At 56.5% G+C, this 27,174-nt stretch overlaps 1 protein-coding gene across 7 annotated transcripts; it reads left to right on the forward strand.

The window, feature by feature from the left end:
* The first annotated feature begins 2,087 nt into the window (after positions 1-2,087).
* KCNH6 (potassium voltage-gated channel subfamily H member 6) lies at positions 2,088-25,528 on the forward strand. 7 transcript variants are annotated; one of them, XM_054458947.2, is made up of 14 exons: positions 2,088-2,219; positions 2,869-3,099; positions 8,830-8,991; positions 9,076-9,281; positions 12,638-13,063; positions 14,440-14,839; positions 16,826-17,025; positions 17,170-17,422; positions 21,034-21,227; positions 22,385-22,469; positions 22,822-22,929; positions 23,059-23,221; positions 23,889-24,075; positions 24,413-25,528. In XM_054458947.2, the coding sequence occupies exons 1-14, from the start codon at positions 2,144-2,146 to the stop codon at positions 24,704-24,706; spliced, it is 2,985 nt and encodes a 994-aa protein (XP_054314922.2). In that variant the 5' UTR covers positions 2,088-2,143; the 3' UTR covers positions 24,707-25,528. The 7 variants fall into 7 exon arrangements, 4 of the variants coding, with proteins under 4 accessions (XP_054314922.2, XP_054314923.2, XP_054314924.2 ...); XM_054458948.2 differs by lacking the exon at positions 22,822-22,929; XR_008495168.2 differs by lacking the exons at positions 23,059-23,221; positions 23,889-24,075; positions 24,413-25,528 and adding an exon at positions 21,601-21,875 and having other exon boundaries at positions 2,115-2,219; positions 21,034-21,195; positions 22,822-22,874.
* Positions 25,529-27,174: the final 1,646 nt, after the last annotated feature.

Genomic DNA, 27,174 nt, shown 5'->3' on the forward strand with positions numbered 1-27,174 from the left:
TCCCTGCTCTTACTTTTCTGTGCCATAATGTCCTTATTTGTCCCTATTACTAGCTATCAGCTCTATAAGAGATGGATGCACATCAGGACTGTGCCCCTGTGTAACAACTCTAGTCAGCACAGGCCATGGTGCACAAAGGGGACTTGGAAAATGATGGAATGAGTAAGTGAATGAATGAATAAATGAATGTCCCACTGCCCAAGTCCCTCCTCAGAGCTCAGCATCCCATGCACTGAGGTCATGAGAAACAGCCCCTTCTTTTCCTCCACAGCCAGCCTGTCCAACAGACGGGCAGCCAGGACATCTCTGCCCTCTTCTCATCCCCCAGCCACAGTGGCCAAAGAGGCCCCCACTAGGCACTGTGGCTCTGCATGACAAAGGCACATCCAGCCCAGGACTCTAAGCCTGTCACCTGGACTCCAGTAAAAACCTTGCTGAGCCTCCTTGTCTATCCTCCCTCCCCCAACCACCATTGTAAAGTTTATGTCACCAGAATATTTCTTTCATGTCTAATTGCTTAAGAACTTGGTTGTTCATCAATTAAATCTAGATGTTCAAAATGGCATCTGAGGGTCTTTATTAATTACCTCTTTCCTCCAAACTCACCTCTCCCACGCCCCCTTGTTCCCCCCACCCCAGCCCCTCTGCACTGACATCACCTTTGGCCTTTGCCTAAGGCGCATGCCCCATTTGAATGCTTGCCCTCCAAGATCAGGCTCAAAATTGCTCACCAAACCCTCTGCAGCACTACAAGCCCACCCAGATGCTCAGTGAACAGTGGTCCCCTTCTCCCCTTCCTCTCCAGGAAGCCTCTTTCAATAAACCTCATCCCACCCCCATCTGCTTTTTCTAGTGTGTTCATTTTCAATCAGTACTCAGTACTCAGACACTTTTATCAGTGGTCACTTGCTAATAGGTGGTTTTAAATGTGTTCTCCTTCCAAGATGTACCTGTATGCTAAGAGCTCTCAGCCCTCTGAAGAAAGCACCTTATTGCATACTTCTTTCTTTTTTTTTTTTTTTTTTTCAGATGGAGTCTCGCGTCTTGCTCTGTCTACCAGGCTGGAGTGCAGTGGCGCAATCTCGGCTCACTGCAACATCCACCTCCCGGGTACAAGCAATTCTCCCACTTCAGCCTCCCGAGTAGCTGGGATTATAGGTTTGCGCCACCACACTCAGATAATTTTTGTGTTTTCAGTAGAGACAGGGCTTCGCCATGTTGGCCAGGCTGGTCTCAAACTCCTGACCTCAGGTAATCCGCCCACCTCTGCCTCCCAAAGTGCTGGGATTACAGGCATGAGCCACCGTGTCTGGCCCTTATTGCATATTTCTTGCACGTCTTCATGTGTACTCCTACCCCCTCCTCTCAGGACCAGGCCCTGGCTGGACTTGGCAGCAGGAGCTCTGCATGGGACTTAGGTCTCAGCTGAGCTGGAGATCACTTGCTATAAGAGCAGGCCAGAGGCCTAATGGTATCATTGCCAGGGTCGGGCCCAGTGGTCAGACCCGGAAGACAGCTTTCAGCCAAAGACCACCTGAGGCCCCTAACAACCCCTTCTGTAGCCCCCCTCCTGCCTGGGAGACTCCCTGCACTGGGAGGGGAGACTGCCCTTTGGTACTGGGAGGGAATCGGAGAGGTGCTGAGGCCATTGGCCCTTGGGACAGGAACAGAAGCAGCTCCTCAGAGAACATCTGCCCTATTCCAGGGCCGGGACCCCAGCCCTGCCCCGCCCCTCCCCTCCCCGCCCCGCCCCGTAGGATGCAAGGCCCCGCCCCAGCCCCGTCGGGTCCCAGAGAAACTGCCCCGCCCAGCGGCCCCCTCCCCGCCGCCGGCGCGCGGCTTCTTTCAGCACCAAGGCGTGGACAGCTCCCGGGCCGGCGCAGAGAAGAGGAGGCGAGGAGGGCGCGGGCCAGGGAGGCGAGGGGAGGGCAGGGGAGCGCAGGAAAGGAAAGGAGAGGTGGGGCAGGGGTGGAGAGGGGAGGGCAGGGGAGGGTAGACGCAGGCTGGCGGGCGGGGCGCGGAGCCCGGCGGCCCTCCCCGGGGGCGGCGCCCACCGGAGCCGGACGCTGCTGAGCCCGAGGACAGGCGGAGACGCCGGGAGCCGGGGGCGCCTGTGGCTCCGGGCAGGGGCCGCGGCCGAAAGATGCCGGTCCGCAGGGGCCACGTCGCTCCCCAAAACACTTACCTGGACACCATCATCCGCAAGTTCGAGGGCCAAAGTGAGTGTGTGTATGTTGGGGTGGGGGGACGATCTGGAGTCCTGGTTCTGTGAAAGAGGGGGCCGGACCCCTTTACTAACTTCTAACCCGGCAAGGTGGTGAGTGCCGGGTGCTGAATGCAAAATCCTTCCTTTGATGTCCCCAACACCTTCTCCTCCAGGGGGACCCGCTCGCCTTAAATGCTGTCCTCTTTTCTGGAACACAAGGAGCAGTGTGCAGCCCTTCCCTCCCTACTCCCAGCTGTTTCCTTGGTGCCCCAAGTCTGAACCTCCCCTTCCAGCCACTGCCTGCCCCCTCACCCACGTCCTCCAGAGGCTTCCCTGAGTCCTTCCTTTCCTTCCTTTTCATATCCTGGCTCTGGTCTTCCCAGGAGCTTTCCCAGGCTTGACCCCCATCTGGTCACATCCCTGCCTCCCTTCCCCACACTTTTCCTGTTTCCAGGAGGCCTTGGGCCTTCCTTCCACCTCAAGACGCTCACTCCCCTAGTCTTCCCACAATCCCCAGGCCTCACTCCCTCCCTCATTCCGGTCACTGCCCTGCTTCTCTGCCTAAATTCCCCTTACTGCCACCAAGAGTCCTTATGATCTTTCCCTCCCAGCCACCGGATCCTGGCTCCCATGGACTTTTTGCCTCCCACCTCCCACCCCAGGTCGGAAGTTCCTGATTGCCAATGCTCAGATGGAGAACTGCGCCATTATTTACTGCAACGACGGCTTCTGTGAACTCTTCGGCTACTCCCGAGTGGAGGTGATGCAGCAACCCTGCACCTGCGACTTCCTCACAGGCCCCAACACACCGAGCAGCGCCGTGTCCCGCCTAGCGCAGGCCCTGCTGGGGGCTGAGGAGTGCAAGGTGGACATCCTCTACTACCGCAAGGATGGTGAGGCACACTTAGTCCAGAGGCTTTGCAGGGCAGGCTTGGCCCTCTGTCTTGTCCAGCCAGGGTGGCCTTGGGGAAGGCACTGACCCAGGGTCCAAAGGGCCTGAACAAACCCTGTTTCTTCTAGGGGCCTTGGTTCCTCCACAGGCATTGGATATGATGCCTTCTGAGGTCCTTTGCAGGAGCTAGGGATCAGGCTGGGCCACCCATGGTCCTGGCCTGGGGCAGGGCCTTCTGCTCTGCCATCCCTCTCCCGTGTCCCTGGTCTCCTGGCTCTCCACTCTGTCACCGTCAGCCCCAGCTGTCAGGCAGCTGGGATGGAAGTTAACCTTCCCTCCTCTCTGTCTGCTCCAAGGATTACAGGAGGAGTCACCTCCTCAAGACCTCTGTGGCCAGGCAAGGCATGGGGGCTTTTGGCTGGGAAAGTGGGGTGGGCCTGCCTCATCCAGTCTCAGCTCTTTGGGGAGACAGAGTCTAGAGTTTTCCCTGACCAGGAAGCTCATTCAGATGGAGTTTGGGTTGTTACTGCCAGGTGGAGCATACTGCAAGCAGAACAGAAGCATAAGTCAGGGGCTGAAGACAGAGCTCAGCAGCCCTTGGAAATCCTCCTCCACCCCCAGGACCACAGGGTCCTCACTGGACCTGGCAGGATGGGTGGGAATGAGGAAAATAGCCTGAATGTCCTGGGAAATCTCTTGAATCAATGGCCCCCAACCTGGTTCTACATCAGAATTACCCAGAGCATGTTTTCCAAAACATGCTTTCTCTACAGAGAGGCTGACTCAGAAGGTGTGAGATGAGGCCAAGCAGGTGTATTTGGAAATATCTGCCCAGCGGTTCTGATGTCCTGCCTACTTTAGGAACCACTGGCTTAAGTAAATCCCTTCATTTCATAGATGTGGAAGGGATTTGCCCAAGATCCCACTGCTAGAGTCCAACCTGGGACTGGAACCCAAGTCTCTGGATTCCTCCCTTGGAGATTTCTTTTGAGTAATCCCAAGAGGAGAGAAAGGACCCCAGCTGCCTTTGTGTTTACAGGCAGGATTTCCGGGGAAGGAGGTGCTCAGGGGAGAGAAGTCCCCAGGGAAGGCAGGCATGAGGCCACCTGAGTGTAGATAAAGGATGGATGTCTCTGGATCGGGACGGAGGAGTGCTAAGAGCCCGGGTTTCAGGGGCCTGGAGTGTGTGGAACATGAGCATGTGTGTGCTTGCATGTGTGCGCCTCTGTGTGTGTGTGTGTGTGTGTGTGCTTGCAAGTTCATGCCTGTGTGTGTGTGTTTGCAGGCTTCTCAGAATTACAGCTTCTCGGGTAGGTCCTGGTTGTTCCTGCTGCTGCCACTTGAGTGAGTGGCAGCAGGAAGCGCAGCAGGCAGCGGCAGCCAGGAGGGGACTGGAAGGAATCTGGCTTAGTGTGGCAGTACTCACAGGGTTAATGAAGTCAGAGTATTTTTAAAAGCTGTGACCTCACCTCCTCACATCATTGCAGAGAGGAGGTGGCAGTCAGGGGAGTGAGAAGGGTCCTGGGGAACAGGATGGGACAGCAGGAAATGGAGGGGTACAGCAGGTCCTTTCTTTTCCTCTCCTTGACACTAGAGCTATACCTGATCCCAGATTCCTAGGGATGTCAGGTGATGGCTCTTGGGGTCCCCTCAGCACCCTGAAGGTGTCTGGGCAGAGGGCAGAAGTCAAAGCCTGGCCTTGGCCCCCTGAGGTCAGGACTCAGATCAGAATCCTGTGGGAGTCCTCAGATCTCAGAAGGGAACCTAGGAACCTTGTCTTGGGGGCTGACCCTCGGTGAAAATGGGAAATTGCCCACATACCTGGTGCCCCATAAGTCCCAATCTACTCCCATCCCACCCTCAGCCCTTCCCTATCTTATTGCCCAAGGCTTTGATTTACCTGGACCTTCCTGAAATTGTCCTGAAACCCAGAAAGGGGAGCTTCCTGGCCTGCATTACGCTAAGGGAAGGATGTCACGCTCAGATAAATGATGTTCACCTTAAGGTCCACTCTGACCTCATATAATCCTTTTTTTTTTTTTTTTTTTTTTGAGACAGGGTCTTTCTCTGTCACCCAGGCTGGCAAGAACATAGCTCAGCCTCCCGAGTAGCTGAGATTACAGGTGTGCACCCTCACACCCGACTAATTTTTTAATTTTTTGTAGGGATGGGGGTCTCACTATGTTGCCCAGGCTGGCACATGATCCTTTTTTGACCATATTCATGTACACTTACAGTCCTGCTGAGGGGCATCCTAATGGTGATTTCTTTCCTCCTCGGGTCAGTACCTCCCTTCCCCCCAACCCCCAACTCCAGGGAGGTGGGAAGGGGTCCTGAGCAGATCTCTAGCTGATTTATGTATAATCCTCTTTTCCTCTAAAGGGGTAATCCACTGAAAATTCTCGAAGTCAAAGTGGAGGGTTTGTGTTCACATAGCTCCACGTTGTGCAGCTACAGACAGTTGGGCTCAAAGAGGCCAGGGCACTTGGCAAAAATACCCCAGGAAACAGCTCAGAGACCCCTGGGAAACTGGCTCTTCCTCTATTTGCCTTTGCTAGGAGTGGTGAGAACCTAACAGATAAGAAGGAATGGGGATGTGGCAGGACTAGAACTGGTGAGAGTTTGGCAGGAAGAAAGGAGAGCACTCAGATCCCTCTACTGTCACCCACGCCTGCCCCGCCCTGGCACCTGCCCGGGAGCCCACCCCAGCCTGCCTTTCCCGGGTCCTCTTCTCTGAGGATCCCGAACCAGAGAGTCCCCTAATCCCCAAGCCAGATCAGAGGAGTCCTGGGACTTCTCCAGTCCTCAGCTCTTGATGAGGAGGATGGGACAAGGGGCTGCTGTCTGCCCCCACCCTCCTCCCATGTTTACCATATGCACACCCACGAATGCCAGGAGGACCAAGCCAGGAGGCGGCATGCAGCGGCCACCCTCTCAGTGGCAGCTTTTTGGCTTTTTGTAGCACCAGCCTCTCCCTGGGGGCTCACCACAGTGCTGGATGGGGTGTGCGTCGGGAGATAGAGGTGAAGACAACAAGGAGGCTGTGAGTGCTGGGAAACTGAACAAAGGAGCACATTCAAGAGGGAGAGAAGAGGAGAGAGAAGTGGGGTCTCCCAGGGGAGAGAAGTGGGGTGCCTTTGCTAAGAAAAGTAAGAACCTAGCATAAAAGAAGGAATGGGAATTCCCAGGGGGTAGACAAACCTGCTGCCCTTGGTCAGAGAGGTGGGCACTGGGAGGAGCTCCTGCAAGGAAGAAGCGGGCAGAGACTGTGGCGCCTCCTCCAGGGCCCCGGTGAGGGCACGGGAACACCGCCACTCCTGGACATAACCTGAGATGGTACACTTACCCACTTTTGGTCACCTAGATGTGGGTTTTTGTTGTGTGGGGGCTCTGAGCCACGGGTAAGCAAGGACAACCTGGAGCAGGGGGAGAGAGAATGCTCTGGACTCTTCCAAATCCTCCTAGCCTCCTGTCTGCCTACCCAACAGGCTGCAGGCATGGGGGCGGTGCATGGGGTACCACGCACTGACACCCCACCCCAGCCCCAGCCCTCATTGCTATAATGGGCTGGTCTTTGGCCCATTCCCAGCCGCAGTTTTCCAATTGCATCAATTTTCCAGTAACATGAATTGCTGGGTGCAGCCACGCCAAGACTGTGCGTTGACAGCCCCCAGCAGCTTAGAGAGCCTGGAGGCCCTCTGCCCCTCTGCCCAGCTCTGCCCTCTCCCTGCCCCCTGCCAGGACAGATCTCTGCAGTGCCAGAGAGATTGACAATATAATCTGGCCTTAGGAGCAGTGTCCGAGGCCACTGGCCGAGGAGGCTCCCTGCTTAGGTCCCAGCGTCCAAGTGTCACCATGCCCCAGGCTGACTAGAGTGATGGGCTTGGGCCTGGGAGTCTGGGCCTATAGCACTATGTGCCCAGGAGTGGGTGAAGCAGGCAGGCACCTCTCCCCAGTGTGGGTGTCTCCCCTGGGCCCAGGCAGCAGATGGTAGATGGCTGCCTGGTGCTTGGGAGTCCAGAAATCCGATACGAGAGATTCCTACTCCCCAGGGAGGAAAGTGAGAGGGAGGATGGGGTGGCTCAGCTGCACCCCAGCTCTGATGGCTGTGAGGAGGGGCTGAGGACGAAACAAGGAGTCTGGTGGAGAGTCATTCCAGTGAGCTCCACAGCAGCGATACTCCCACCAGTGGCCGGCCTGCATCCCCCACACATGGGCTTCCATCCACTCAGTCAACAAACAACACCTGGGACAGGTGAAACAGAGCCTAACCTGCCCTCAGGGAGTGCAGCTCTGCCTTCTCATCTGTGTGGTCACCTGAGGCCCCTGCCCCCTGAGGATCCTGCCCTTTGGGCCTGACACCTGCAAACAGTTTGAGTTGAGGGACATAGGACTCCCATGGAGAGGGTGCCCCTGGGGTGCCCAGCCTGGGGCTCTTGGGATGGGGTATTTGTTTATTTATTTATTTATTTTGAGACAGAGTCTCGTTCTGTCACCCAGGCTGGAGTGCAGTGGCATGATCTTGGTTCACTGCAACCTCGGCCTCCTGGGTTCAAGCGATTCTCCTGCCCCAGCCTCCTGACTAGCTGGGACTACAGGTGTACACCACCATGCCCGGCTAATTTTTGTATTTTTAGTACAGACGGGGTTTCACCATGTTGGCCAGGCTGGTCTTGAATTCCTGGCCTCAAGTGATTCACTTGCCTCAAGTGATTCACTTGCCTCAGCCTCCCAAAGTGCTGGGATTACAGGCATGAGCCACCACGCCCGGCCAGGCATGGGGCATTTTAGCTGGTATTGTTCCATCCACCAAAGGGGGCTGCAGCGAGACCCTGGAGGGGCAGAGACTATGGCCTGGGAGGCACAGAGCAGCCAGCCGCTGGGTGTGGGCTGCCCAAGATGATGGGGAAGGTGGCCGGAGGGGCCTGCCTTGCCCCCACACGGCCATCCTCCTCCGTCTCTGGTGCCCAGGCCACTACTCTGCCTGCTCCCTGGGCCCAGCCCTGCCTTGGGACCCCACACTCCTCCCTGGCCCAGAGCAGCAGTCTGGTTCTGGCCCCAGCACTCTCCTCCCAAACAAGTCCCTTCCCTTTTCCAAGCTATTGTGTCCTGCAAACCCAGGGATCCTCTCTCCATGCTCCCTCCCAGCCCTTGAAAGTCAGTTTCTGAGAACCCCAGGCTCTCTTCTGCAGAATGGGGGTCCATGCCTGCCCCCCAAGGACCTCCTGAGGCCAAATGTTCCAACTGGCCCCATGCCCAGCACTTAGTGTACTTTCAACAACAAATTCCTCCCCACATCACAGGAGCAGGGCATCTTTGCAGGATGGGAATATGGGAAGAGAGCCCAGGGCCGACTCAGCTCCATGGGGTAGAATGCCCAGCCTCACCTCCCCACTTAATCCACCCCCATCTGCTCAGCTTTAATTACAGCAGAAGCAGACCTCGAGGTTAAGCTCTGAGCTGATGGCCGAGCGTGGACTTGGGCCTGATCTGATGCTACCTTATCTCCTAATGAGCAGCTTAACCGCTCTCCCCACCTCTGCCCTGTGGGTGGAGCACCAGCTGCGCAGCCTCACCCACCCTCTGCCTAGTATCTCTGGTCACTGTCCAGGTCTCCTCACCCCAGTGGCTGCCCTTCACTTGACCTTCACTTAGCCCCTTCCCTAGCCAGGTCACTGCAGGAGGGGACCTCTTCAGGGCTCACCCCCCATCCTCCCAATGGTGTTTGTAGCCTCCAGCTTCCGCTGCCTGGTAGATGTGGTGCCCGTGAAGAACGAGGACGGGGCTGTCATCATGTTCATCCTCAACTTCGAGGACCTGGCCAAGCTCCTGGCTAAGCGCAGCAGCTGCAGCTTGTCCCAGCGCCTGTTGTCCCAGAGTTTCCTGGGCTCCGGTGAGGCAGAATGAGGGTGGTGGTGGGAGGGACGCATGAGGGTCCCCTGGCCCTGGCTGCTCTGACTTCTGGCCTTGGTTTCAGAGGGCTCTCATGGCAGGCCAGGCGGACCAGGGCCAGGCACAGGCAGGGGCAAGTACAGGACCATCAGCCAGATCCCGCAGTTCACGCTCAACTTCGTGGAGTTCAACTTGGAGAAGCACCGCTCCAGCTCCACCACGGAGATTGAGATCATCGCGCCCCATAAGGTGGTGGAGCGGACACAGAACGTCACTGAGAAGGTCACCCAGGTGCGGGCCTGCAGAGCAGGGTGTGTGGAGCTGTGCCAGGCCTCCAGGGTCCCCTCCCAGGCTCTGGGCCCAGGCCCTTCTGGGGCCTTGGCCGGCAAAGAAATCCTGCCTGTCCAGCCTCTAATATCTGGTTCGAGCCCCAGGCCTCCTGTCCTGTTTGAGACCTAAAGACCTAAAGGCCTGCCCTGAGGTCACAGCCCTTGTGCCCAGCTCCTAGAGCCAGAGGAGGCTGGGGTCAGCAGGGCCTGTGAATGATGCCGCCTCTTAGGCCTGGAGAAGCCAGGGCAGGGGGTGGACATGCAGGCCACCATGGGGGCCTGACCAAGGCTCAGCCCGTCACAGGGAAGGAGAGGCAGAGAGGAGACATGCCAGGGCCATACTGAGAGGAGAGCTGGTGTGGGGGGGTCCCAGCCCTGTGCCAGCCCCTTGCCTTTGAGACAAAAGCCACCCTCCCTACTCCCTTCCAATGTGAACACAGGATCCTCCCGCATGCCAGGCAGGGCAGGGCGAGGCTGGCACCTCCAGCTATCTTTAATCAGCTTCCTGGGGGCCAGGCCCTGAAGGACCCCGGCAGCTCCTCCTTGGCCACCCCAAGGCAGGCTTCCCTGGGTCCTCTGCTCCAGCTCACCCTGCTGTCCCTTCTCATGAGGCCAGAAGGCCTGACCATTCCAGAGGGAAATGCGAGGAGCCCCGCCGGAGGCTCCAGCGACCACAGTCCTGGCACTAACTCCCTGTGTGACCTTGGCCAGGGGAACTATCAGCCCCCTTTCTAGGCCTCAGGGCTTTCATCTGCAGGAGAGAGATGAACTAAATGGTCTCTGGGGACCCATTTGACATTGAGTAGTTCTGGCCCCAGGAGGCAGACAAAGCTGTAAGTCATAGCCAGGGGCCCAGGCCAAGGTTGAGCAATGCAGAGCATGGAGGGGCCTGCTCCCAGCTTTCCTGGGGCTGTCCCTGTGTTGGGGCTGGAGGCAGCTCTTTTCACCCCTGCCTGTTTTCACCTAAAGCACAGTTGCTGCTGGAACCAGGTGTGGGGAAGACCACTCAGCACCTTACTGAGCTCAAAGATCCTGAGGAGGGTGGGACACCAGGCTGCAGGACTGTGTCCTCTGAGGTCAGGCAGAGTGGCCCAAAGCCCTGACCCTGGGAAGCCCCCCAGCTGCTTACTCCAGGGCATCTTAGGTTGATGCCACTGTTGGTGGCTGCCATGGAGGGGGCTGTTAGACTGGAGAGTGTCGGTGAAGACAGCCAGGCCTGGCTGGCCCATGGTACCGGTGCCTGCCCAACCTGCCTACCCCTGTTTGTTCCTCAGCTTGGCCCCTCTTGGTGTCACTCCCCTGCTCCATATGGGTCCTAGGTCCAGGGAGGTGCCTGACAGATCTCAGGGGAAAGGGCAGGCGAGGACCCAGATCAGGGAAGTCACATTGACCTCAACCAGAACTTAAAGAGCCTCGATGGCTGTGGCCTCACACTGGAGCCTGGGCATCCTGAGGGCCTTGCAGCTCTGGGGGACACTGGGCAGGGTGGGCTTTGCCACGAAGGGCCCTCGAGCTGGCTTTGGAGGCAGTGGGAGATTTTGGGGGTCCCCCGTCTGGGGGCCCTGAGGAGCTGAGGAACTCTCCTCTCAGCCTACTTTAAACCACCCCCCACCATTCCTTCTGTCTCGCTCCCACTCCCCACCCAGGCAGGCCTAGGGAAGGGCCTTGTTTCACCCTAGAAGGGTCCTAGCGGCCCTCAGCAGGAGGAGGAGCGGCTCTGATGCCCAGGGTGTGACGGCAGCTGCTCCTGATCAGAGCCCCAGTTTGCAGTGCTCATTCAGGGACCTGCAGTTGAGAGCCCATGTGGACCAAGAGCTGGGCACACACCAGGGAGAGGGCCAGTGAGGGAGCCAAACTCAGTGAGCCCATGGCTCAGTGGAGCACCACCATGCAGCTAGGTGGATACAGGGGCAGAGAGAAAATAAAAAAAGAGCCCAAGTCTATGTGGAGTCAGAGGGGGCTTCCTGGGGAAGTACAAGGTGAGGCCTCAAGGCTGAGCAGGTCACTGCAGGATGGGGACATGGTAGCCCCACTCAAAGGTTTGGATGTCAGATAGGGACCCTGTGGTTGAAACCAAATGGATCTGCCTTATTGTGATCCCATCTGCTAATTGATTTGGTTTGCAAAGTCAAACCTTACATTGCACATTTTCCTAAACCAGAACTATCCACCAGATCTCATCTGGTGGGAGAGGAGGTCAATGGAACACCCCTCTGGCTCCATCCTCGTCTGAAGCAGTGTCTGATGAGGATGAGGGAGAAGCAGGGTGGACAGGGAATTACTGTGTAGAGCAGCGCGTGCCATCTCCGTGAGAATAGATGGATCTCACTAACTACATGAGAACAGAGGCATCTCATTTCCTCACTACCCATGGCTTTTGTTGTCCTTTGTGATTCCATTTTGCAGATGAGGGAACTGAGGCTCACAGAGGTTACAAAACTTGCCCAAGGTTCACCTATAGCACATGTCAGACCTGGGATTCAACCGGGGAGGCCTGGCTTCAGTACCCATGCCCTTCCTAATGCCCTGGCTGTCTCTCGTGTTGGGCAGCTGGGCAGAGCCGGGGCATGTTGTGCTGGGACCTAGAGATCCTGGGTTGATCACAGTCTTGGAGGTGGGTGAGGGAGGGGAGAAGGGAGAAGGGAGAAGGGAGAAGGGAAGGCTTTGCAGAAGGTGATGATTCCAAACCTTTGGACATGTGGGGAGGAGTCAGTTTTCCTTGGTGCCCATGACCTGTTGAGGGTCCAGGTTGGCTACACCCCTACCCCATGGACTCTTTCCATGGGAGGCTCTGAGTTGACCTCAGAGAGGGCACTCACTGGTCCTGGATCCCCAGGGCCCTCAGAAAGGAAGACATTCTTCTAGGGGTGACCTGTTCCCATCAGGAACCCTGACCACAGGGGGCCTCCTAAGCCCACCAGAGAGGATCAGCCCACCAGCTACCCCTTCAGTGGGCTCTTGTGTGGAATGGGTCTACAGATGACCATGGGCCTGGCCCTCCCCTGCCTGGCTCCACCCACTCCAGAATGTTTTCAAGGGAGCTTGTGAGCATCAAACCTGGGGTCGCTATGGGGCAGAGCCATACCCCTCCCCTTGCATCCCAACTCCTTTCTCTGCACTTCCTCCTGAGGCATCTGTCCCCTTAGGAACTTGCCTTCTCAGACACCCCCCACCCCATCTCTCCCTCATCCCCTCTGCCCACCAGAGCCATGGTCACCCACCCTCTCCCACTACACCTTCCCCAGGCCTCAGCCCTCTAGGCCGGTCTCACCAGCGGTGGCTGCCCCATGCCTGACCTCCCTCGGCCCCCACCCCCAGGTCCTGTCCCTAGGCGCGGATGTGCTGCCCGAGTACAAGCTGCAGGCGCCGCGCATCCACCGCTGGACCATCCTGCACTACAGCCCTTTCAAGGCCGTGTGGGACTGGCTCATCCTGCTGCTGGTCATCTACACGGCCGTCTTTACGCCCTACTCAGCCGCCTTCCTGCTCAGCGACCAGGACGAATCACGGCGTGGGGCCTGCAGCTATACCTGCAGTCCCCTCACCGTGGTGGATCTCATCGTGGACATCATGTTCGTCGTGGACATCGCCATCAACTTCCGCACCACCTATGTCAACACCAATGATGAGGTGGTCAGCCACCCCCGCCGCATTGCCGTCCACTACTTCAAGGGCTGGTTCCTCATTGACATGGTGGCCGCCATCCCTTTTGACCTCCTGATCTTCCGCACCGGCTCCGATGAGGTGAGCAGACCCCCTCCAGGCCAGCAGCCATGGCTGTCCTCTACTCGCTGGCCTCAAGCCCTCCCTGCTGCACAGCACTGGGTACGGAGAGTACCTGGCACTGGGCACCTTTGCTGAAGCACGTGGAGGTGGAGAGGAGGCCCCGAACATCTGTCACCTCTCAGCCCTGGAGAAGGACCTGCCGAGGCTGCACCCCCAGGCCTCTGTCCCTCTGCTCCCTCTCTGAGCAGGCCCTGGTAAGAGGAGCAGGCTGCCCCTTCCAGGAAGGGCACTCGTGTGGTCCCGGCCCCTCATGCTGACTTCCAAACTGCACTCACCCTGGAGGAAGAAAGGGATCCCCAGACCACTCCCCCAGTGCACCCTGGCTCCCACCTCACTCCCTGGCCGTCCGCTATGCCCACCCGGCTGCCCGTAGGTGACGTGAAGCCATCTACATGCCTTTCTCATAGCTTCCAGTCCCACGGTCCCCTCTTGCCCCCTCTCCTTGGGATCAACTTTTCACTGATATCAACTCTGCCTTCTGTGTTCCAGTGCCCCCTTATTACCCCAGCCTGTCCAGCAGGGGGTGTCCAGCCGGGGTCCTCTGCTCCAAACCCCCCTAGGATCACTCCTCAGCAAATCCACCCTCCTACCCTGCTGCCCCCACCTGGACAGTGAGTGGCCTTCGTACTCACTTGTGTCCCATCACCAAACTTGCCAGCCTCCCGCCCCTCCACACAGCTGCCACAGCGACTTTCAGATCGCCTACCTGACCCTGTGTTCCGCCCTCTGGGATGTACAGGGTCCTCAGAATTTTCAGTGGCTTCCCAAGGCCTACAGACTAGAAGCCAAGTTCATGATGGACCCTGAAGCCCACAGGCAGCAGCCCCTTCCCGCCCTGCCCTTCCCGGGCATGGCTCTCGCTGTTCCTCCATCTCCCACATGCACACCAGGCTGCAGTGCCACACTCGGTTTCCCACGTCGGCCATGCACTTCACACCTCAGTGCCGCTGCTCATGCTGCTCCCTGAGCCAGGAGTGCCCTTTCCCTCTCTGTCCTGTCTGTCTGGAGCCCTCGCCTCCTCTCTCCAGGCTCAGCTCATGCGTCACCTCATCCATGAAGCCTCCCCTGACCTGCTCCTGCAGACTTGACCTGTCCTTCCTCTGTGCTCCCACTGGACTTCTGTCCTAGCAACCAGAACACTATTTTGAGCTTTAGGCTGAGATCCTCAATGTCCCATACCGTGCCACACTGCCAAGTGTGTGGACCGGAGGAAGTTCTCCATAAATGTTTGTTGAATGACTATGTGGTTGTATGCAGGAGTGAACAAAAGCAGGCCTGAGTGCACCCTTCCAAGGGCTGACCCCAGCCCTGTGACCATTTCCCTACCCCTCCAGACCACAACCCTGATTGGGCTATTGAAGACAGCGCGGCTGCTGCGGCTGGTGCGGGTAGCACGGAAGCTGGACCGCTACTCGGAGTACGGGGCGGCTGTGCTCTTCTTGCTCATGTGCACCTTCGCGCTCATAGCGCACTGGCTGGCCTGCATCTGGTACGCCATCGGCAATGTGGAGCGGCCCTACCTGGAACACAAGATCGGCTGGCTGGACAGCCTGGGTGTGCAGCTTGGCAAGCGCTACAACGGCAGCGACCCAGCCTCAGGCCCCTCGGTGCAGGACAAGTATGTCACAGCCCTCTACTTCACCTTCAGCAGCCTCACCAGCGTGGGCTTCGGCAATGTCTCACCCAACACCAACTCCGAGAAGGTCTTCTCCATCTGCGTCATGCTCATCGGCTGTGAGTGAGACCTCATGCCATGGCCTAACTTCATGCTCTGGTCTTACCTGTGAAATTTTATGTGTAGCTTTGTACTGAGATAGAACATAACACATAGCAACAATTCATGCAGTACACTGATCCTAAGTGTGCAGCACAATGAATTTTTGCTGGTGTGTGCACCAAGTGTACACAACATTTAACACCCACACAGCCCATGCTATCTGCCAGGCACCAAGACAGGCTACATAATTTGCAGAGCCCAGAGCAAAATGAAACTGTAGGGACCCTTGTTTAAAAATTATTAAGAATCGGCCAGACGCGGTGGCTCAAGTCTGTAATCCCAGCACTCTGGGACACCAAGGCGGGTGGGTCACCCGAGGTCAAGAGTTCAAGACCAGCCTGGCCAATATGGTGAAACCCCGTCTCTACTAAAAAATACAAAAATTAGCCAGGTGTGGTGGCACATGCCTGTAATCCCAGCTACTCGGGAAGCTGAGGCAGGAGAATCGGTTGAACCTGGGAGGCGGAGGTTGCAGTGAGCCAAGATCGTGCCACTGCACTTCAGCTTAGGTGACAGAGTGAGACTCCGTCTCAAAAAAGAAAGAAAAATTATTAAGAATTTTTCACCAGGCGTGGTGGCTCACGCCTGTAATCCCAGCACTTTGGGAGGCCAGGGTGGGCAGATCATGAGGTCAGGAGTTCAAGACCAGCCTGACCAACATGGTGAAACCCTGTCTCTACTAAAAATACAAAAATTAGCTGGCGTGGTGATACGCACCTGTAATCCAAGCTACTCAGGAGGCTGAGGCAGGAGAATTGCTTGAACCCGGGAGGTGGAGCTTGCAGTGAGCTGAGATCACGCCACTGCTCTCCAGCCTGGGCAACAGAGCAAGACTCCGTCTCAAAAAAAAAGAATTTTTCGACAGTGACAGCAGAGTATTAAACCAAATGCAGGGCTCTTAGCATGTGGCCCCGTGTGTCCACATGGGTTGTACACATGAAGCCAGTTCTGCCAGGCACTCTTAAACACTTTACAAAAGCCCACATTTCATTCCCTTGTGAGCCCAGTTTACAAAGCAAGAACCCAGACAGTGCTAAATTGCCAGAGGGCACACAGCTAGGAAATGTCCGAGTGACTCTCCCAGCCCAGGGGTTCGGCTCCAAGGCTGTGCTGCTCTCAATCCCTGCTCCCAGCTGCCTGCCTCCCAAGACACCTGGTTTAGGAAAACAAGAGGCAGCGTGGAATTTTACACATAGATTAAGTTGTCATGCTCAGAGTATTTAGAGATGTGAAAGTCCAGAAAAACAAAAAACAAGAGAAGAAAATGGGTGAAAACAAGAAATTGAGAGTTTGCTCTTTTTTGTTGTTGTGGTTTTTTTTTTTTTTTTTTTTGAGACAGTCTCATTCTGTCGCCCAGGCTGGAGCTCAGTGGCATGGTCTTGGCTCACTGCAACCTCTGCCTCCTGGGTTCAAGCGATTCTCATGCCTCGGCCTCCTGAGTAGCTGGGATTACAGGCGGGCACCACCACACCCGGCTAATTTTTCTATTTTTTTGGTACAGACGGGGTTTCACCATGTTGTCTGGGTTAGTCTCGAACTCCTGACCTCAGGTGATCTGCCCAACTCGGCCTCCCAAAGTGATGGGATTACAGGCCTGAGCCACCACACCCGGCGGAGAGTTTTCTCTTTATTGTATTTTTACAACTTAAAGGAGAAAACTGATCTGAACTTTAAAAATCCATTGCCTTCCTTCTTTCTTCTCGGGAGTTTGACCGCTAGGCCCAGTAAGATGCCAAGAGGCACAGGGCAGAGGGAGGAAGGCAGAAGGCCCAGGGGTCTTTGTCCCCCATGTGCCCTGGCGCTGCCCTGGTCACTCCTGACTTCTCCCTGGACAGAGGGGTCCCCCACCAGGGGGCTGCTGGAAGGAGGAAGACCTGGGGTAAGCCCTGGGTGGCGTGGCCCAGTGGGGCCGCGGAGGAGCTCACTCTCCGCCCCGCCCCCAGCCCTGATGTACGCCAGCATCTTCGGGAATGTGTCTGCGATCATCCAGCGCCTGTACTCGGGCACCGCGCGCTATCACACGCAGATGCTGCGTGTCAAGGAGTTCATCCGCTTCCACCAGATCCCCAACCCGCTGCGCCAGCGCCTGGAGGAGTATTTCCAGCACGCCTGGTCCTACACCAATGGCATTGACATGAACGCGGTGAGCCCCGCCGCTCTGGCTAATGTCCCGGGGCGGGGGGGAGCCAAGATCCTGCGGGGGCAGAACGTGCCCAGAGCCCTCCCCACCCTCTCCCCCAGCCCCACCCTGGCCGCGCCCCCCTGGACTTGGCCGCCCGCCTTGCAGGTGCTGAAGGGCTTCCCCGAGTGCCTGCAGGCTGACATCTGCCTGCACCTGCACCGCGCGCTGCTGCAGCACTGCCCAGCTTTCAGCGGCGCCAGCAAGGGCTGCCTGCGCGCGCTAGCCGTCAAGTTCAAGACCACGCACGCGCCGCCTGGGGACACCCTGGTGCACCTCGGCGACGTGCTCTCCACACTCTACTTCATCTCCCGAGGCTCCATCGAGATCCTGCGCGACGACGTGGTCGTAGCCATCCTAGGTGGGTCAGGCGGAGTGGACCAGCCCTGTGTTGGGGATTGGATGGAAGGGGGCGGGATTGGAGATGCCCTGCCCGGGCCACCCTCTTCCTGATGAGGATTTTACTTTTACTGGCCAGCCACGTGCACAGCATGTGCTCAGGAGAGCTTTATACCCAGCTCCCTGAATCCTTAAAACAACTCTCTGCCGGAGGTCCCATTTTCCTGAGAGGGAAGTTGAGGCTGAGGGAGATCATGCTAGTCTGTGGCCAGGCAGGGATTCCAGGGCTGCCAGTGTGACTCAGAAGCCCAGGCAGGTTTTCCTACCTTCTTGCACTCTTGGGGAGTTCAGGGAGAAAGGCCAAGGGTCTCTCTGGGTGGAGGGGGATGCCCTGGCTGGGGACCCCAGTCTTATTCAGTGCAGACACAGAGATAGCCAGAAACTTCGGAGGAAGGATATGAGCACTGGGCAGGGGGGACAGACAGGTCACAAGCAGCCTCTGCCACATACCTGCTGTGTGACCTTGGGCAAGTCACTTTACCTCTCTGAGCATCACAGGGTCCTCTCCTCGATTCTCATCTTCCTTGCCTGCCCCATGACTTCATCTCCACCCCAACTTCAGCCTCGCCCTCCTTTGGTCCCCATGACCTGGCTATCCTCCAGCCCCTCTGGACAGGTTCCCCTCGGGCTCCCCTCCCCCTCTGCTTCCTCTGGCCTGCTGGTGATCTGCTCTCCTCTCCCCTCCTCACCTGACACCCTCCCCTGGGCCTGCTCCTCGCTCCCACAGCTTCAGCCTTCACCTGTGCCACAAGGATCCCCAGAGCTCTGTCCTCGCCCCACTGTCTCCTTAGACCAGAATATTCCATTTCTTCCTGGGCATGGCCACCCTAGTATTCTATGAGCAGATCAAACTCAATGTATCCCAACCTGAAATCATCACCTTTCCTCAAAACCAGCTGCTTCAGCATCCCCATCACTGTGAAGCATCTGCCCATTGCCCGAACCACAGTCAGCCAAGGGGGCATCCTACTTCGTTCCTGCCCACTGTCCACCAGCTAGACTTGTCCATGCCTCTCCATCTCACACCTGTCTCCCTGTCCCTGCCTGGATCCAGCCCTCTTTGGGTCCTTCCTGGAAAGGTGTTGGGAACTCCTTTCCCATGGCCCTGCGTCTGGTTTACTCCCATGCCTGTTTTCCACCTTCTGCCAGTGACCTGAAAGAGACATCTGTACATCTGCCTCTTCTGCTCAAGATCCCTCCACGGTTCCCGATGGTCCATGCATGGCATCCCCAGTTATCCCAATCCGACCACCCTGTCCTTCCACCCTCCCCCTGGTACTTCATGCTCCAGCCAAACTACTTAGAGTTCTCTAAATCTGTGCCCTTGCATGTGCTGCCACTCTGCCTGGAGAGCCCTACCCTGTGCCAGTCCGGCAGATCCCAGTTGTCCTCCAAAGCTGGGCTTAGGCATAGGTTTCTGTATGAGACCTTCCCTCACTCCCAGCCTACCTTAGACGTGCCATCCATGGCCAGGCACGGTGGCTCACGCCTGTAATCCCAGCACTTTGGGAGGCCGAGGTGGGTGGATCACAAGGTCAGGAGTTCAAGACCAGCCTGGCCAAGATGGTGAAACCCCATCTCTACTAGAAATACAAAAAATTAGCCTGGCATGGTGGCGGGTGCCTATAATCCCAGCTACTTGGGAGGCTGAGGCAGAGAATTGCTTGAACCCAGGAGACGGAGATTGCAGTGAGCCAAGATCACGCCACTGCACTCCAGCCTAGGCGACAGAGCAGGACTCTGTCTTAAAAAAAAAAAAAAAAAAAGTGCCCTCACATGGGAGGGATGATAATCATTATTAATAATTGAGAAGTTAATCCAATTTAAGTTTCAGTTAGAGACATGAAACCTCTCATCTTGTCCTGAGTAGAAAGAGACATTAGATTAGAATCTTTCATCTACTGGAAAACCGTCACATTATAATGTTGCCCAGATTTCAAGCTTCAGGGTTTCATGTGTGACCCTGGCAAGCCCCTTCCCTCTCCAGGCCTCAGCCCCCTCCTTTGTGAATGCCCTTTGATCCTGTTCTCTTGTGGAGACATGTCCCAGCCTCCACCCATCCCTCTGTGCTAAACTGTTACTGCCACTTGCACTAACAAGTGGACTTTCTGGGGGAGTGGGAATCAAAGCAGTCATGCTCCGTGGCACCCCAGCCCTGGGCTCTCCACCCGTGAGCGCTGACAGTGCAGTGCTGATCACATGCTGTTTCTTCTGTCCTGACTGCCTTTCTCATGGGGGCCAGTCCTTGTTTCTCTCCACACAGCCCCCATTTCACTTCCTCTGTAAGCCCCCTCCTCTCTGTCCCAGCCACCCCTGGCAGGAGGAGCCCCTCCCTCCTCCGTGGCCCCATAACTCTTGGTTCTTCCTGTTTCTAGGGCTCCACAGATCATGCTGTAAACTTGTTGGCTGCTTACGTACCTATCTTGCAGGGATTTGAGGGGGTCCTTGTGGGTGGCACAACATCTTATATTTTGGCCATGCTGGCCAGCACAGCACCTGGCACCAAGAGGGCCCAGTACCCTTGCCACATACCACATACCTGAGCATCACCCATGTCTACCCTGGGATATCCTTCCCCCTTGCCTTGCATGGACCTAGTCAGGTGCCTCTTGCTTTTTTTTTTGAGATGGAGTCTCACAGTCTCACTCTGTCACCCAGGCTAGAGTACAGTGGTGTGATCTCAGCTCCCTGCAAACTCTGCCTCCCAGGTTCAAGTGATTCTTCTGCCTCAGCCTCCCGAGTAGCTGGGATTACAGGCCACCATGCCCTGCTAATTTTTGTTTTTGTTGTTGTTGTTTTTAGTAGAGATGCGGTTTCACCGTGTTGGCCAGACTGGTCTCGAACTGACCTCAAATAATCCACCAGCCTCAGCCTCCCAAAGTGCTGAGGTTATAGGCGTGAGCCGCTGAGCCCTGCCACCTGTTGCTTTTTGAGTCACTTTCTCAAGCATCACCTCATCTGCTTCCCTGAACAGTCCAGCAGGGTTGGCAAGGCAGATCAGGTTTTACCCATTTTAGAGATGAAGACTCTGAGGTCCAAACAGGGGGAGTAACTTCCCCAGGCTTCCTTCACCAGAGCCATGCTGGTTACCTGGCCCCACAATCAGGAGTGGGAAAACAAAGAGAAGCCTCTGGCCCTGCCCTGGCGGAGTTAGGTGCTCTGGCTCTGGGTTCCCTGCACTCTGCTCCACAGCACCAGCAGGCCAAGCAGCAGGAAGACGTTGAGACAGATGTTGAGCCTTTAGGGCCCCTTCCTGCCCACTGTGCCAAAGAGTGTGGGCTACAGGATGGAGATTCTGATGGAGGGTGGCTCTGAAGGGCCTGGAGACAGTGACAGGCGCCACACGCCAGGTCTCTGTGCCGCTCAAAGGACACAGGAAGAGAACAGCCCCACCCCCACCCCCACCCTGCCACCCACAGCCAGCACATCCAGCCATGTCCCCAGAACTCGATCCTGGGCAGCAGGCCCCAGCCTAGAAGGATGTCTGAGGTTTGGGGAGGTCATGGACAAAGGACCCTCATAAGGGAGCATGGAGCCAGACCCTGAAGAGACTCCCACCCCTCTGGCTGGCAGGGAAGAATGACATCTTTGGGGAACCCGTCAGCCTCCATGCCCGGCCAGGCAAGTCCAGTGCAGACGTGCGGGCTCTGACCTACTGCGACCTGCACAAGATCCAGCGGGCAGACCTGCTGGAGGTGCTGGACATGTACCCGGCCTTTGCGGACAGCTTCTGGAGTAAGCTGGAGGTCACCTTCAACCTGCGGGACGTGAGTCAGGGCCAGGTGGGCCAGGGTGGGTGGAAATGCCCAGGCAGCCTGCTGAGGGCTTCACCTGCCTGGCCTGAGGGCACCCATCTGACCAACACCCTTCCTTTCAACCCCATCCTGCAAGCTTTGCCATAACTTCTTTTGTGCCTACTATGGCTGGCGTCATGCTAAGTATGAGGATAGCTACTATTTATTAAGCAGTAGGGTGCTAAGGGTGGGGCTTCTTTTACATGATCTCCTTGCAAATGGTATTATTATCCCCAATTTCCAGATGAGGAAACTGAGGATCAGAGACAATAAATAAATTGGCCAAAGCCATTCAGCTAGTGAACGGCAGAGCCAAAATGTGAATTTAATTTGTCTGACTCCAAAGCCCAGGCATTCCTACCACATCATACCAAGCTGAAAAAGGGGGTGCCTCCTGTCCAGAGGGCTCACAGTGCCAGACACAGGGGCTGCCAAGAGGTGACGAAGCTGTCTCTTCTCATGCTCATCCTTCAGTAGAGGAGATTTTGACAACTCAAGAAAAATAAAGAGCCACAAAGTAAAATAGCCAAAGTCGCGAAGGTATAAAGGAGAAGCCATGTGGAGCTCAAGCTTGCCAAGGAGTGGGACAGCCAGGACCGACCCGGGAATGCCCAGAGCGGGGTATCACGGAGGAGGGAACTAACGGGAAGAAGGGAGTGTGCATCTGGCAGGGAAACACAGAGCCCGGGCTATTTCTTCCCCGGTGCCCTGCCCCTCCACCTTGCGGGAGGGCTCTGCTGGTGTGGGCCCTGTGCCCAGCTTCCTGAGCATAAAGCTGGGTGGGCTTTCTGGCTGTGGACAGCCCTCCCCACATCATCCCCTCTCCCCCTCCTCAGTTTCTCCCCTCCCTCCCCCAATCTGCACAGGGGACTGACAGGTTAGGACTCTGCCTTGGGGCCCTAGCCATCAGGTGGCCAGAATGCCCAGCAGCTGGGCACCAGGACAGGAGGGGTGTGGTCTCTGCAGCCTGGGCCACCTGCAGGAAGTCGCCCAGGGCATCGCTGCTGTGCCCAGCTGCTTGTCACTCTTTCACCTAGTTGTGACAGCACCATGGGGTCAGGGCAGGGAAGAATAAAGAGGCCCCATCCCAGCTTTGGTTCCTGTTATTTCACCCTCTTGCTTCCCATAAGGCAGCTGGGGGTCTCCACTTATCCCCCCAACAGGCTCCTGGCAGCCAAGACCACCAAGGTTTCTTTCTCAGTGACAACCAGTCAGGTGAGCAAAGCCAGTCCCCGCCCCCACCAGCCCGCAGCCCCTGCCCAGCCTCCTACCCCCTCCCGTGTCCTCTCCATCCTGCCTCCCCAGCACTACCCCACTCCATGAGTGGAAAGGGGCTCCCTCTCTAGACCCAGAGCTGGAGCCTTGGCCCTCCTTCCTCCCCAGTCTCCCAGCCCTGATGGTCTGTGTCCTCAGAGGCAGAGTGAGGGCTCTGTGGTTCAAATGCAACCCCCAGGGGTGTATGCAGACTAGCCAGCCCCCTGAGGTTCCACACCAAGGCATCAGGAGGGCCACTGGGCTGCAGCTCCCTGGGCAGTGAAACCAGTGCTAAAAGTCCTCACCCTGCCAGGGTCTCCCCATGAGCTGGGGCCCCAGTTCCCCTCTAAGGACTACAGCCTCCTGGGTCCTGGGAGCCAGAACTCCATGGGGGCAGGACCTTGTGCTCCAGGGCACCCAGGTAAGGAGAGCCACTCCTCACACCCTGTGTCCCCAGGGCAGGTAGGGGGTGGGGGACGGGCTCTACTGAGAAGGGTCAGGCCTGTGGAACCAGCTAGGCCCAGCTGAGACTTCCCTTTCCCTCCTGCAGATGCAGCCCCTCCCCTGAGCATCTCAGATGCATCTGGCCTCTGGCCTGAGCTACTGCAGCAAATGCCCCCAAGGCACAGCCCCCAAAGCCCTCAGGGAGACCCAGATTGCTGGCCTCTGAAGCTGGGCTCCAGGCTAGAGCAGCTCCAGGCCCAGATGAACAGGTGTGTGCGCTGTGGTCAGGGCTGGGGGCTGGGCATGGGTAGCCCCTCCTAGTGGCTCAGAGACATCACAGGGTGCCAGGTGGGTTTTAGAATGGGGCAGGCCATTTAGCTGCAGGTCTTCCCATACCTGTCACTAAGCACAATTCCCCCGATGACTTCCCCTAGCAAACTCTGGAACATGCCAAGGGAGCTTCTCGGGAGAGGGGGGCACAACCATGTGCAGAAACAAATTCCATAGGTCCGGGAAAGGGAGTGTGTCCTGTGGATGGCAGGGCTATGGTGGCAGAGTGAGGGCTTAGAGGCAGAACAGTCCAGGTTCAAATTCTGGCTCTGTTCCCTACCAGCAAGAGTGTGGGCAAGTTACTAAACAGCTCTGAACCTAGTTTGCCCTTTTGTGAAATGGGGATAATTAGAACATCCACGTCAAAGCATCTTGGGGACTGAATCTTGTATGCTTGGTGCCTGCTCACTGGTGTTGTTAAGAGTCAGGGGTGTACCAGGGGGATTCTGGGCAGGGGCTGTGGATCCCAGTAAGGAAATAGCTTCAGGTAGGCCCCAGGCCGCCATTCCATCTAGCAGGAACAGCACGCAGGCTACAAGATTGACAGCTGCCCTCAGGAACTGCTCTTGCCAGCCCTGACCCTGACTGTGGGGTTCTGTCTGGCAGGCTGGAGTCCCGCATGTCCTCAGACCTCAGCCGCATCTTGCAGCTCCTCCAGCAGCCCATGCCCCAGGGCCACGCCAGCTACATTCTGGAGGCCCCTGCCTCCAATGACCTGGCCTTGTTTCCTATAGCCTCAGAGACGACAAGTCCAGGGCCCAGGCTGCCCCAGGGCTTTCTGCCTCCTGCACAGGTGAGGGGATTTCCAGGGGCTTACCTGTGAGCAGCTGCATGCCTTCCTTACCCCGACGTGGTCACGGTGCGGCATCAGGCCCAGAGTCTCCGTGGCCCCAGAGCAGCCAGGGCTTCTGCTTACCTCCTTTATGATCAGAGTCATGATACGGTTAGCCTGGGCACAGTGCTGGCAAAGCCCAGAATGTGACTCCAGAGCCTGCAGCTGCGGCCAGGGCAGCAGGACCCTGAGGTGTGGGAAGGGCAGGTACAATTTTTGCCCGATCCCATCCCTGAAGTCAGGGTGGATTAACCCGCAGCCTGGCCTGGGGTGCATCCCTCTTTCTTGCTCCTCCCAGACCCCAAGCTATGGAGACTTGGACGACTGTAATCCAAAGCACAAGAACTCCTCCCCCAGGATGCCTCACCTGGCTGTGGCAACGGACAAAACTCTGGCACCATCCTCAGAACAGGAACAGCCTGAGGGGCTCTGGTCACCCCTGGCCTCACCTCTACATCCCCTGGAAGTACAAGGACTCACCTGTGGTCCCCGCTTCTCCTCCCTCCCTGAACACCTTGGCTCTGTTCCCAAGCAGCTGGACTTCCAGAGACACGGCTCAGACCCTGGATTTGCAGGGAGTTGGGGCCACTGAACTCCAAGATAAAGACACCATGAGGGGACTGAAGGTGGGCAAGGTGAGAGTTAAGGATCTTGGGGAGGTGGCCGGGTGCGGTGGCTCGCCTGTAATCCCAGCACTTTGGGAGGCCGAGGCGGGCAGATCAGACCATCCTGGCTAACACGGTGAAACCCCACCTCTACTAAAAATAAAAAATAAAAAAAATAGCTGGGCGTGGTGGCGGGCACCTGTAATCCCAGCTACTGGGGAGGCTGAGGCAGGAGAATGGCATGAACCCGGGAGGTGGAGGTTGCAGGGAGCCGAGACCGCGCCACTGCACTCCAGCCTGGGTGACAGAGCGAGACTCCATCTCAAAAAAAAAAAAAAGATCTTGGAGAGGCAGACAGCCTCCCAGATGGGCCTCTCCTAAAGTAGCTATAAACTGCTGATCCAGGTGACTCAGGATGGCATGGGTAAAGAAGCTCCTGACTTTTCCCAGCCTCCTCCAGGGCTCCATTTAAACAGCAAGCCTGGTGGAGGGTGGGAGAGTCTCAGGTGTGGAGGCAGCTTACAGGATGGAGGGGGCAGTGAAGAAAGAGGTTTCTGATCTACATGAGTACCTTGCTCTGAGCCTCCCAGCTCAGAACCCTCCAGCACCTCATGGCCCAGCACCAAGGGCCCGGGGTTGGTCAGAACTCTTACCATGAGCCTCCGACCTGGCTGGAGATGGAGGTGTGTTCTGTGGCAGACATGTCAGGACAGATCTCCAGCCCTTTGCTCCTGATGGTTCTGTGACATTGAGTCTCTTGAGGGCAGTGGAGTGTCACGCAGCTAATAAAGTACACACTTCATGTTGGACTGGATGTGTAACTTATCTGAAGGTCATTACGTCTTTGACTGTGCTGTGGCTTTCTCCAAACCCTTCTTGTAAGGAGCTGGAGACTTACCCTCCACCATATCCAGTGTGTTGGGGACCTGAAGGTGGTTCTGCTGGGCCCAGAAGCTCCTGGAGCCTGGGGCTGTTAGGCCGAGGTGAAGGAAAGCAGAGGCACTGGCTTGGTGGCCCTAGGGGATCATGACAACAGCCAACACTTCGGTAGCACTCGCCCTGTACCAGGCACTGTGCTGACAGCTCTGCAGATACTTGTTCATCTAATCCTCAAAACAACCCCAAGGGGTTGGTATTTTTATCCCCATTTTAGAGATGTGGGATCAGTAGCAAAGAGACTAAGACACCCAAACATGAGGGGGAATTCTGAGGTGCACCTCAGAATTCTGAGTTACTGTTCTGTTTCCTGATCTAGGTGCTGGTTACAGGAGTGTGTTCAGGTTGCGAAAGAGTGTGCTTCTATGTGTAAATTATACCTCAGTTAAAAAGAAAATAAAAATAAAAAAAGAGGCCAGGTGTAGTGGCTCATGCCTGTAATCCCCAGGCTTTGGGAGGAGGATGAGGCAGGAGGATGAGGCAGGAGGACTGCTTGAGGCCAGGAGTCCAAGGTTACAGTAAGCTGTGATTGCATCACTGAATTCACACCCTGGGCAATGGAATAAGACCCTGTCTCAAAATGAAAATTTTAAAAATCATCCCCATGCCAAATCACCCTATCATATGTTTGCAACACAAATATGTATACAGGCCGGGTGCAGTGGCTCACTCATGCCTGTAATCCCAGCACTTTGGGAGGCTGAGGCTGGAAGATTGCTTGAGGCCAGGAATTCAAGACCAGCCTGGGCAGCATAGCTCAACCTGGTCTCTACAAAACAATGTTTTTTAATTAGCCAAGCATTGTGATGCACACTTGTAGTCCCAGGTACTACAGGGCTTGCTGGGAGGCTTGGGTGGCAGAGTCACTTGAACCCAAGAGGTCAAGACTGCAGTAAGCCATGTTCATGCAACTGTACTCCAGCCTGGGTAACAGAGCAAGACTCAGTCTCTTAAAAAAAAAAAAAAAAAAAAAAAAGTGGCCGGGCGCAGTGGCTCACGCCTGTAATCCCAGCACTTTGGGAGGCTGAGGTGGGCAGATCACGAGGTCAGGAGATCAAGACCATCCTGGCTAACAGGGTGAAACCCCATCTCTACTAAAAATACAAAAAAAATAGCCAGGCATGGTGGCAGGCGCCTGTAGTCCCAGCTACTCGGGAGGCTGAGGCAGGAGAATGGCGTGAACCCGGGAGGCGGAGCTTGTAGTGAGCCGAGATCATGCCACTGCACTCCAGCGTGGGCGACAGAGCAAGACTCCGTTTCAAAAAAAAAAAGTAGGTCGGTCATGGAGTGGCTTATGCCTATAATCCCAGCATTTTGGGAGGCTGAGGTGGGAGGACCGCTTGAACCCAGCCTGGGCAACATAGCAAGATCTTGTCTCTACAAAAAATAAAAGGAGGCAGGAGGATTGCTTGAGCCCGGGAGGTCAAGGCTGCAATAAGCACTGTTTGCCTCACTGCACTACCACCTGGGTAACAGAGCAAGACCCTGCCTCAAAACAAATGTGTATAAATTAAATGAC

The sequence above is a fragment of the Pongo pygmaeus genome, chromosome 19 (assembly GCF_028885625.2).
Source record: "Pongo pygmaeus isolate AG05252 chromosome 19, NHGRI_mPonPyg2-v2.0_pri, whole genome shotgun sequence".
Lineage (NCBI taxonomy): Eukaryota > Metazoa > Chordata > Mammalia > Primates > Hominidae > Pongo > Pongo pygmaeus.

Excerpts from the sequence above, each read along its gene's own strand:
- KCNH6 (XM_054458947.2), top strand. The coding sequence starts at position 2,144 with ATGCCGGTCCGCAGGGGCCACGTCGCTCCCCAAAACACTTACCTGGAC. Across the intron at positions 14,840-16,825 it reads CTGCGTCATGCTCATCGGCT|CCCTGATGTACGCCAGCATC; the intron begins GTGAGTGAGACC and ends CCCCGCCCCCAG. Across the intron at positions 17,026-17,169 it reads ATGGCATTGACATGAACGCG|GTGCTGAAGGGCTTCCCCGA; the intron begins GTGAGCCCCGCC and ends CCCGCCTTGCAG.